Source organism: Cervus canadensis, chromosome 13, assembly GCF_019320065.1.
Source record: "Cervus canadensis isolate Bull #8, Minnesota chromosome 13, ASM1932006v1, whole genome shotgun sequence".
In the NCBI taxonomy this organism is placed as follows: Eukaryota; Metazoa; Chordata; class Mammalia; order Artiodactyla; family Cervidae; genus Cervus; species Cervus canadensis.
The window spans coordinates 4,983,147-4,995,625 of NC_057398.1; the positions used below are offsets into that span (position 1 = coordinate 4,983,147).

Consider the following 12,479-nt stretch of genomic DNA (forward strand, 5'->3'; position numbering starts at 1 on the left):
TTTGTGGAATTTTTTGGTGATAGCCACTCTGACCAGTGTGAGGTGATATGTCATTGTCTTTCTGATTTGAATTTCTGTAATAGCTGGTGATTTTGCACATGTTTTCCTGTGATCTGCCGCTGCTGCTGCTGCTAAGTCGCTCAGTCGTGTCCGACCCTGTGCGACCCCATAGACGGCAGCCCATCAGGCTCCTTGGTCCCTGGGATTCTCCAGGCAAGAACACTGGAGTGGGGTGCCACTTCCTTCTCCAATGCATGCATGCGTGCTGAGTGCTTCAGCCGTGTCTGTCTCTGTGCGACCCTATGGACAGCAGCCCACCAGGCTCCTCTGTCCCTGGGATTCTCTAGGCAAGAATCCTGGAGGCTAGTCTTTTCAGTGCACAGGCCTCTCATTGTGGTGACTTCTCTTGTTGCAGAGCACAGGCTCTCGATGCAGGGCTTCAGTAGTTGCAGCACAGGCGCTCGTTAGTTGCGGTTTGCAGGTCCTGGAACGCTCTGGCTTCAGTAGTTGTGGTCCGCAAGTTTAGCTTCCCACACCATGTGGAATCTTCCCAGACCAGGGATCAAACCTATGTCCTCTGCACTGACATATGGATTCCTATCCACTGTACCACCAAGGAAGTCTGCAAATTACTTTAATATCTGGCTTAAAGGAAGACATTTGGATTCAGCCTATTGCAAAATCACATAGTTTGTAGCCTCTGAAAAATTTAACCTTACTCTCATAGGGATGAAATTGAAAAACGACAGTAATACTCAGTATCAATGTTAACAATCAATTTGTTAGTGGAGGTATTTATAAATCATAAAGGATTTTCTTAGCACAGAGTTTTATTTTTAATCACAAGTACATTTTAGCATTAAATTGTCAGCCTCTTTTATGATGATGAAACAAAACTTAGAATGGCCTTGCAGATAAATATATGTATATCATATTTCAGAAAATAAGCTTTATTCTAAAAGTTAACTTCTAAATTAATGGTTTGAATTTGAGATAATACATTTGACATAGAGACTTTCTTCTGATTGGATATTGGGAGTCACAGCTAGCTTATATTAATCATATATTATGAATTATTTGAAGGAAGTTCATAGGACTTTGCTAATGCTGTCTTACTATTTTATCTTTGCTTCATGTCCTTTTCCCCGCTTTAAAGGGATTTTGTGTTCCACACCTGGAAATATAAAAAATGGAAGATTTACCATTTACAAGGATGAATATCAATATAATGAAATAGTAACTTATGTGTGTGATCCTTCAAATGGACCAGATGAATATTCTCTTGTTGGAGAGAGCAGGCTTGTTTGTGTTGATCATGACAGATGGAGCAGTGACCCTCCGGAGTGTAAAGGTAATAATATTTCCATTTATTTCCTTCTGAGTCCTCAAATACCATGGAAGCACTTCATAAATAGTTTTACCTACAAGTAAACAAAACAGTCATAAATAGTCACTCCTCTTGCTAAACTGACTTCTAATTCAATTAAATATTGGTCAAATCAAATTAAAAGATAATTCTAATTGTAGATTTCCCCACCAGTCATTCCACATGTCCTTGGCATTCCAATTTATACATCATGAGCTACTGTGTATATGCATGAGCTAGAACTTTTTGGTTTTCTTGTTTGTTTGAAAGCATCAGAAAACTCAACACACCCTGGCTTAAGAAATAAGAAAATTTTATCTTGTATTACAAGATCTCTGACAGTTCTGGCTACAGGAATATTAAAAGACTAACCCACTAAGTATCCATCAATATATGAATGGATAAAGAAGATGTGGTGTGGTATAGTGTAGGTGTGTAATGGAATATTACTCAGCCATAAAAAAGCGAAATCTTGCCATTTGTGGCAATACTATAGACATAGAAGGTGCTATGCTTAGTGAACTAAGTTAGAGAAAAGCAAATACCTTATGATTTCATTTATATGTGGAATCTAAGAAGCAAAACAAAGGAGCAAACAAAACAGAAACAGACTCATAAATACAGAAAGCAAACTGATAGTTGCCAGAGGGGAGCGACAAGGGAGGACAGACAAATGGTGAGGGAATTAGCAAGGTGCAGACCTCCAGTTATAAATAAGTCACAGGAATATAATATATGCATAGGAAATAGAGTCAATAATATTTTAACAGTTTTCCATGGTGACAGATGGTAACTAGCAGAGTGAATAAAAAATATCAAATCAAAAAAAAAAATCAAATCACTATGTTATATACCTGAAATTAATACAATATTGTATGTCAGCTACAATAATAAAAAATAGTGAATCACACACAAAAAAAGAAAGACTGACCCACTCACTGATAACATTGTTAACTTCTGGACAAAATTTGTTTCAACAACAGTGATTGATGACTTCACGTTAACCGAAAGCAGGGAGACACAGGAGGATATGTGATTCTTGAAGGAGATACTGAATGATAGCAAAATATTTATTCTTTCCAAATGTACATGGGACATTCTCTAATATCACACTTTATTTTTTAACACATTTATTTCTAAAATATTGAAACTTTTACCTGTATAGTACCTGATCACAATATAATGAATGCAGAAATCAAAACAAGTTATATGTATAATTCCCAAATATTTGAAAAGTATGCAAGACACTACTAAGGAACCCATGAGTCAAAGAAGCAGTCAAAAGAACAGTTAGGAAGTGTTTTGAATCAAATAGAATTAGAACACAGCAGATCAATATATCAAAAGATGTGGGATACAGCAAAAGTATTGCTCAGAAAGATATTTTTACTGTGAAATACTTATGTTAGAAAAACAGAAAAGTCTCAGATCAATCATCTAAGTTCTACCATAAGAAACTAAAAAAGAAGAGCAAATTAAACCCAAAGCAAGAAAACACAAGGAAATAATAAAGTTAGAAATGAATGAAATTGAGAAGAGACACAAAACAGGGATAATCAAAGAAATCTTAGAGAAAATAGATGAAATATATAAACTTATAGACAGTCCGACAGGAAAAAAGATACAAATTACCAATTACAAGAGTGAAAAGGAGAACAGCACAAAATATCCTACAGACATTTGAAGAATAATAAGGAAGAAAACAAAACACTGTATGCCTATAAATTTGACAGCTTAAACCTTCTCTCAAAGAGTACTATAAGCCCCGTGTCCTCACTGGGGAATTCTACCAAACATTTAAGGAATAGATGATAGCAGTTCTACCCAAAGCCTTAAGAAAATACAAGAGGAGGGAATCCTCAACTCATTTCATGAGGACAGCATTTCTCTGATGCCAAGACCAGATGGTGTACAAGATAGCAATTTGACATTTACAAGATCAAAGCAAGTTGATCACCATGATGTCTTGTTCCCATCTGTCACCATTTAGAGTAAGTACAGAACTATTGACTATATTGTCTATTGTGTATGTCGTAGCCTCATGGCTTATCTATTTGATAACTGGAAATCTGTGCCTTTTAATCCACTTCTTTTATTTTGCGCATCCTCCCAACCACCTCCTCTCAGTCAATCACTTGTTCTCTGTATCCATGAATCTAGTTCTGTTTTATTAGCCCATTTGTTTTATTTTGTAGATCCCACATGTAAATGAAATCATATGGTATTTGTCTTTCTCTGACTGACATTTTACTTTGCATAATACCCTCTAGGTCCATCAATGCTGTCATGAATGGAAAGATTTCATTCTTTTTGTGACTGGGTAATATTTCATTGTATACATACCACATCTTTTTCACCCGTTACTACCCTTAGGTGGCTTCCATATCTTATTGTTTAGTCACTAAGTCGTGTCCGACTCTTTGCAGCCGCATGAACTCCAGCACACTAGGATTTCCTGTCCTTCACTATCTCCCAGAGCTTGCTCAAACTCATGTCCATTGAGTTGATGATGCCATCCTATCATTTCACCCTCTGTCATCCCATTCTCCTCCTGCCTTCAGTCTTTCCCAGCATCAGGGTATTTTTTAGTGAGTTGGCCCTTCACATCAGGTGGCCAAAATAGTGGAGCTTCAGCTTTAGTATCAGTCCTTCCAATGAATATTCAGAGTTGATTTCCTTTAGGATTGATTGGTTTGATCTCCTTGCTGTCCAAGGGACTCTCAAGAGTCTTCCTCAGCATCACAGTTCGAAAGCATCAATTCTGTTGTCACTCAGCCTTCTTTATGGTCCAACTCTGACATTCATACATGTTTACTGGAAAAACCATAGCTTTGACTAGATGGACCATTGTTGGTAAAGTGATGTCTCTGCTTTTTAATATGCTGTCTAGGTTGGCTATACCTTTTCTTCTAAGGAGCAATCGTCTTTTAATTTCATAGCTGCAACCACCATCCATGGTAATTTCGGAGCCCAAAGGAAATAAAGTCTGTCACTGTTTCTATTTTTTCCCTATTTGCCATGAAGTCATGGGACCAGATGCCATAATTTCTTGTTTTGAATGTTGAGTTTTAAGCCAGCTTTTTCACTCTCCTCTTTCACCTTCATCAGGTGGCTCTTTGGTTCCCCTTAGCTTTCTGCCGTTAGGTGGTGTCATCTGCATATCTGAGGTTATTAATATTTCATCCAGCCCAGTATTTCACATGATGTAGCCTGCATATAAATTATATAATCAGGGTGACAAAATACAGCCTTGACATACTCCGTTCCCAATTTTGAACCAGTCCATTGTTCCTTATCCGGTTCTGTTGCTTCTTGACCTCCACACAGGTTTCTCAGGAGGCAGGTAAGGTGATCTGTTAGTCCCATCTCCTTAAGAATTGTCCACAGTTTGTTGACAGAGAAGAGGATGACAGAGGATGAGGTGGTTGGATGGCATCACCGACTCAATGGACATGGGTTTGAGTGGACTCTGGGAGTTGGTGATGGACAGGGAGGCCTGGAGTGCTGTGGCTCATGGGGTCACAAAGAGTCGGACACGACTGAGTGACTGAACTGAACTTCCTAGCTATTGTAAAAAAATGCTATAATGAAAAAAGTGCTGCATAAATCTTTCTGAATAATGTTTTGCTTTCTTTGGATTAATACCCAGAAGTAAATTTCTGGATCATATGGTAGTTCTATTTTCCCCTAGTCTATGCCAGCAAATTTGGAAAACTCAGCAGTGGCCACAGGACTGGAAAAGGTCAGTTTTCATTCCAATCCCAAAGAAGAGCAATCCTAAAGAATGCTCAAACTACCACACAATTGCACTCATCTCACACACTAGTAAAGTAATGCTCAAAATTCTCCAAGCCAGGTTTCAGCAATATGTGAACCGTGAACTTCCAGATGTTCAAGCTGGTTTTAGAAAAGGCAGAGGAACCAGAGATCAAACTGCCAACATCCGCTGGATCATCGATAAAGCAAGAGAATTCCAGAAAAACATCTATTTCTGCTTTATTGACTATGCCAAAACCTTTGACTGTGTGGATCACAATAAACTGTGGAAAATTCTGAAAGAGATGGGAATACCAGACCACCTGACCTGCTTCGTGAGAAACCTACATACAGGTCAGGAAGCAACAGTTAGAACTGGACATGGAACAACAGACTGATTCCAAATAGGAAAAGCAGTACATCAAGGCTGTATATTGCCACCCTGCTTGTTTAACTTATATGCAGAGTACATCATGAGGAACACTGGGCTGGAAGAAGCACAAGCTGGAATCAAGATTGCCGGGAGAAATATCAATAATCTCAGATATGCAGATGACACCACCCTTATGGCAGAAAGTGAAGAGGAACTAAAAAGCCTCTTGATGAAAGTGAAAGAGGAGAGTGAAAAAGTTGGCTTAAATCTCAACATTCAGAAAACTAAGATCATGGCATCTGGTCCCATTACTTCATGGCAAATAGATGGGGAGACAGTGGAAACAGTGTCAGACTTTGTTTTGGGGGGCTCCAACATCACTGCAGATGGTGATTGCAGCCATGAAATTAAAAGACACTTACTCCTTGGAAGGATAGTTATGACCAACCTAGAGAGCATATTAAAAAGCAGAGACATTACTTTTCCAACAAAGGTCCGTCTGGTCAAGGCTATGGTTTTTCCAGTGGTCATGTATGGATGTGATAGTTGGACTGTGAAGAAAGCTGAGTGCCGAAAAACTGATGCTTTTGAACTGTGGTGTTGGAGAAGACTCTTGAGAGTCCCTTGGACTGCAAGGAGATCCAACCAGTCCATCCTAAAGGAGATCAGTCCTGGGTGTTCATTGGAGGGACTGATGTTGAAGCCAAAACTCCAATACTTTGGCCACCTGATGCGAAGCGTTGACTCATTGGAAAAGACCCTGATGCTGGGAAGGATTGGGGGCAGGAGGAGAAGGGGACGACAGAGGATGAGATGGCTGGATGGCATCACCAACTCGATGGACATGAGTTTGAGTAAACCCCGGGAGCTGGTGATGGACAGGGAGGCCTGGCGTGCTGCGATTCATGGGGTCGCAAAGAGTCAGACACGACTGAGCGACTGAACTGAACTGATGGCTCGCTTTATTCATTTCTATACACTGTCTTTCAAAGTAGAAGTTAACTGTTCTTTAAATGTTTATTGCAATTCACCTGTGAACCCACGTAATCCTTGTTTGTTTGGAGTTATTTGATTACTGATTCAATTTCATTACTAGTAGTCGGTATATTCACATTTTCTATTTCTTCTGGACTCAGTATTGGGAGAGTGAATGTTTCTGAGAATTTATCCATTTATTCTAGGTTTTCCAACTTTGGATGCATAATTGTTCATAGTATTCTCTATGATCCTTTGTATTTTTGTGGTATTGGTTGTAACCTCTATTTTTTATTTCTCTTACTTGGATCCTTTCTTTTGTTTCTTTATGAGTGTGGCTATGTGTTTGTCAATTTTATCTTTTCAAAGAACCATCTCTTATCTTCATTGTTTTTTAGCTCAATGTCATTTATTTCCACTCTGTTATTTATTATTTTCTTCCTTGTGCAAATTTTGTGGGGAGGGTTGTTCTTTTATTGCTATGGGTGTAAGTGTAGATTGTTAACTTGAGACTTTTCTTGTTCCTGAAGTAAACCTGTATGGCTATAAGCTTCTCTCTTAGACTGCTTTTCCTGTGTTGCACAGATTTGAAACACACCATTTTCATTTTCATTACTCTTAAAAAATATTTTTATATTCTTTTTGATCTCTTCAGTGAATGATTGACTGTTTAGGAACATGTTTTTTGGTTTCCATGTGGCATTTTCCTCCAGTTTTCTTCTTGTGGTTGATTTGGAAAAGATACTTGATCATAGATTCAAATGTAAGACCTAAACTCTAAGACTTTATGGGAAGAGATAGAAAATATTTATGAGTAACCAAAGATTTCTTTGAAAACCTTAAAATCATTATCCTTTAAAGAAAAGTAAATAAACCAGGCTTCTTAAAATCTCAGAAGTGCTGCTCTCAAACACATTGGAGAATGAAAAAAGAGCCATAGACTGGGATAAAATATATGCCAAGGACATTTCTGAATGGACTTAAAGCTATGATAAATAAAGAACTCTCAAAACAATATGAAGAAAACAACCCAATTTACAAAAAAGGGGGGAACATGTTTGAATAGAATTTTTCACCAAAGAAGAAATGTGAATGCCAATGTAGTATATGAAATGTTGCTTAATATCATTAGTAATAACAAAAATCTAATTTAACACCATGATGAGAAACCACTAGAAACCTATTAGAATGCCTGAAATTAAAACGAGTAACTGATCATTCCATGTTTTGGTAAGGATATGATGTATTTGAAACTCCAATACATTACTGTTAAGAATGCAAAGTGGTATGACTATTTTGGAACACAATTTAGCAATATTTTATACAGTTAAGCATCCACTTAAGGGTTTGATCCCTGGGTCAGGAAGATCCGCTAGAGAAGGACATGGCAACTCACTCCAGTGTCCTTGCCTGGAGAATCCCGTGGACAGAGGGGCCTGGTGGACTATGTTTCACAGGGTCGCGAAGAGTTGAAGGTGACTGAGGGACTAACACTCAGCGATCCAAGTCAAATGAAAACATGTACAGGTGGAAACCTCCATGAGAATGTTCATAGCATCCTTACTCATAATCATCCCGCACTGGAAACAACCGAGAACGTCCTGTCAGTTGGAACCTGCCGGGTTACAGTCCGTAGGGTCTCGGAGAGTCGGACAAGGCTGAGTGACTATCAGTTTCACTTTTTCACTTGCATCTATTGCAGATTTAATCTCATAAGATATTCTCTTGAAGTCACTGCCCAGTCCAGCGCTTTTTGGTTTTGCTTTGTTTCCAAGTTCTGCAAAACCTATTAGTAGATCCTGAAGTCAAGCTAGAGTGTCATGATCTGTAATATACTTCTGGAGAAGCAGAGTAGAATGGGAAATAGCAGAGCACACTGGTGTGAGGGCTAAGTATTAACTTGAAACCTTATCTTGGGTCTGCATGCTTGCATACTGCTTTACAACTTAAAAATTGTTTCTTGATCTCTGGGTTGTAGTCCAAAATATTTGGAAAACACTGTCCTAATTACATTGGCCTTTGTGTTTCTTGAACATCCCAATTCCTGTGTGTTTTTGCCGTCTGAAAACTTTATTTTTTTTTCGTATTTTTTTCATGACTGGCTAATTTTAAACTTTTAAATTTGAGCCCAACTATTACCTTCTCCAAAAGTCTTTACTACCTTTCTAAAAGAGCATGGTATGTAATTAGTCTCAGCATGAGCTAAAAAAAATCCTAGAGCTGAAGAATATCAAAAGTCACTTTTGAACTTACCCTGAATTTATATCTGATAGTCAGACCTTTTCAAAACTTGTCAGCACTGGGGGAAAAAAATGTAGAAAAACCAATAAACTATAATGATAGTCTGTTCTTAGTAGAAAAACATTGGATTCCTCTAAATCTGTTTCCCTGGAAGTCAAATGCACAAATAATCTTTTTTCTTTTTTTTTTCAATTAACATCCTGCCTTTCATTCTTTGCTTCTTTCTTCCCACTGGTAATTATTACTTTGTACTAGATTTTTGCCCCTATGTGAAGCAGATTTCCATTAATTTTTTAATTTCTCCACTTTTCAGTGGTCAAATGTGACTATCCAGTTGTTGAACATGGAATGATAGTATCAGGATTTAGAAGAAAATTTTACTACAAAACGCAAGTTGTATTTAAATGTAACCAGGGTTTCTCCCTTCATGGCAGCAGCACAATTGTCTGTAACGCAAACAGTACTTGGGAGCCCACGATACCAACGTGTACTCAAGGTATGAAGGTGTCTTTCTCCTTTTTTTTTTTAGATTTATTTTTTGACAATAAATTTTGATGATACACAATAACAGAAAAGAAACAATCTTAGTACACATATCTGCCTTGTAGCCATTTCCATGTTACATGCATGACAACTAATTCACAAAGAAAGCTGCTGTTTTGATTTTTCTGTCCTTTTATAGGCTCTTAAAATGTGATGTTACGTACATCACAGATGCGTAAGTTTCTCTTGTTCAACATCTTTACACGTAAAATGGATAGGAAACATTTTTTAGTGTAAATGAAAGCAATTGCATTTTTACATAAATAAGTATGAAAAGCATAATTCATGTAAATGAACAGAGTGATAAATTCCAAGTAATTCAATGAGTTTATATTTTTGTTTTCCAGCGCCAGTTGCTGCTACTACTAAGCCTTCCACTACCCATGCCTCAGGTTTCATAAAGTCCTGCTCATATTTGTCAATATCCTTTAAATTCTTTGTGAATTTTCAAAATCCTTTAAGTGTCTGGTGATTTACACTCGCTGTAATTTTTGGTCAGAGAAGGAGGGAGGATGCACTTACAGCCATTTTTGTACTTAGTCTAAAATTATTTACTATAGTCCACAGGCATAAACAGATGCCTAAACTTAGCTAATGTGTGTAAACTTGCTTATGTACATGTGTAATGATTGAATGCCTCCCTCACTGTGTGAATAGTAAAGTTACAATGGAATGCATTTAAAGCACTTAGCACAGTGCCTGGTGTCTAGAAAGCTCTTAAAGGGAGCTCACCTAATGCCCAGTTTCACTGTAATTAGTATTAGTGCAGAGGAAGATCCACGGCTTCTGTTTTTTAACGTGTACGTTATCTGTGCCATCAACAGTGATCATTTATTCATTTTAAAAGTGATCTGTTGACACCTGTACAGGGTGTCATCTGGGTCCAAGAATGTGTTTCATTTTCCTGCCAGTGAGGAATTTGATTCTTTTTCAGTAGTATAATTTTAACTGAGAAATTTCTGCTGTCTTCAGAACAAGATTGGTGTTTCTAGTCCTCACCCCCACCTCCTTCCAACTTATGCAATTATTATTTTTTTCTTTACTGGGCTTTTTTTTGTGGCAGCAGAAAATAAGTTTTATAATAACTGAAGGGCAGGAAAAGTCCCTACTTATTGAAATGAAATAGAGACTTTCTGGCAGGGACTACTGATCAGCTACTCTTCCTAAGACTTGAGCGACTGTTTGGACTGCTGGCTCTTCTCTTTGGTTGCAGCAGAAGTAAAAGACAAGGAAAAGAGTGGGAAGACAGGATTTTTATGATTTATTACTTGCTACCTTCTACATAATACAAAGCTATAGTGAACATTCTTACACGTACAATTTTATATACTTGTATACATACTTCTTTAGGTTAACTTCCCAGAAGTAGAATAACAGAGTTTGGAAAGTATGTATATTTTTCATTTTGAGAAGTAATCTTTTAAAAAATGAAAAATCAAAATTAATTCTATATTGTGTACTGATGAGACTGATGAATTGAGTTAAATTTATTTTTCCAGGTCCTCATCCAAATACAACTACAGTGTCAAGTTCAACAGGTTCAGTACCTCTTTATCCTATCTACATAGTTTAGAACTTAATAAGGCAATGGGTGAAAAATGATATCATGTGCTAATGTTGCATTTTTAATTATCAATGAAGCTGAATTTTTTAATCTACTTTCACTGATTTTTGGACCTCTGTTCATTTTTTCTGTGTGGTTTCAGAAGTGTTTTTCTTGTTAACTTATCAGAACTCATTATAAGTTAAAGCCCTTTTAACATGAAGTGGAATTTTCTTTTAGGTTTTTTGTCTTATTTTACTAGTCACTTGTATAAAATTGTAAGATTTTATACTATTGAGTATAGATTGCTTTTTATAACTCTTAATTACATAAGTAGTATACTAACATACATTTGTAAGATTTGCCCTTATTTATTGAAATGAAATGGGGGTTTTCTGGCAGAGACAGGAACTGATCAGTTACTCTTGCCTAAGACTTGGGAGACTACTTTGATGTGGTGGGAGGAATTGTCTTCCTGATTTCAGGGCTGCTATTGCTGGCTTCTCTTAGGTTTCAGCAGAAGCAAGAGACAAGAAGAATGATAGGAACAGCACTAGCCTGGGCAGACCTCACTCATAAAGCATTATATATTTATTCTGAATGAATATGTTACCTCACTCAAGTAACATCATTTCTATAGGTTCCAGTTTCCCATTGTTTAATGACTCAAATGTCACTTACTGCCTTCCTGTTTGTTTTTTTCCTTCTGCCCTAACATTTTGAGGAATTGAGGGGCATTATTCATGTTAACCGGAGAAGGCAATGGCACCCCACTCCAGCACTCTTGCCTGGAAAATCCCATGGACGGAGGAGCCTGGTGGGCTGCAGTCCATGGGGTCACAAAGAGTCGGACACGACTGAGCGACTTCACTTTCACTTTTCACTTTCATGCCTTGGAGAAGGAAATGGCAACCCACTCCAGTGTTCATGCCTGGAGAATCCCAGGGACGGCGGAGCCTGGTGGGCTGCCGTCTATGGGGTCACACAGAGTCAGACAGGACTGAAGCGACTTAGCAGCAGCAGCATTCATGTTAATATGGTAATTGGAACATCTTTTTATAATTACTATAAACCTGGTACCCTCACTGAGTAGACTCATTGAGTACCTTGGTGAGTGCTGTGAAGTTTTGTGGGGAAAGAGATTTTTTTTTTTTGGTGGGTGATATATAAAGATTACATATATTTACTCATTGACCCACCAATGTTTAATCACATGGTCCTAGTGGGAATCTGCACTGTGGTAACTATGTTGATATGCTCTTTTGAAAGAGTTGACTATAAGCATTTCATAAAGCATTTATAAAACACTGATCCAGTTTAGTGTTTAAAAGAAGACAGAATTGTGAGAACAAGTTTATAAAGAAGATAAATTACAGGGACCTTTTTTAAAATATAAAAATCAAAATTCCTCATGAGAGGACATGAGTTAGAGTTTTTATCATCAGAACATGAGTTTTTATCATCAGTTAGAAAAAGACTATGAAAAGGATCATTAGTGAAATATAACGGTATAAAGTAGATGTGATTATGCGTGTGTGCGCTCAGTCATGTCTGACTCTTTGTGACCCTGTTAACTGTAGCCTGCCAGGCTCCTCTGTCCATGGAATTTTCCAGGCAAGAATACCAAAGTGGATTGCCATTTCCTTCTCGAGGGCATCTTCCCGACCCCGGGAAACCTGCGT

At 37.7% G+C, this 12,479-nt stretch overlaps 1 protein-coding gene across 2 annotated transcripts in view; it reads left to right on the top strand.

Moving 5' to 3' along the window:
• LOC122452376 (membrane cofactor protein-like) overlaps positions 1-12,479 on the top strand; it is a 58,607-nt gene that overhangs the window by 21,183 nt on the left and 24,945 nt on the right. Inside the window, exons 5-8 of one of the 2 annotated variants that reach the window (XM_043485933.1) lie at positions 1,157-1,351; positions 9,025-9,207; positions 9,602-9,646; positions 10,754-10,792. In XM_043485933.1, the coding sequence (XP_043341868.1) occupies positions 1,157-1,351; positions 9,025-9,207; positions 9,602-9,646; positions 10,754-10,792 (462 nt within the window). The remainder of the gene's footprint in view (positions 1-1,156; positions 1,352-9,024; positions 9,208-9,601; positions 9,647-10,753; positions 10,793-12,479) is intronic. The other variant, XM_043485934.1, reaches the window with a different exon arrangement.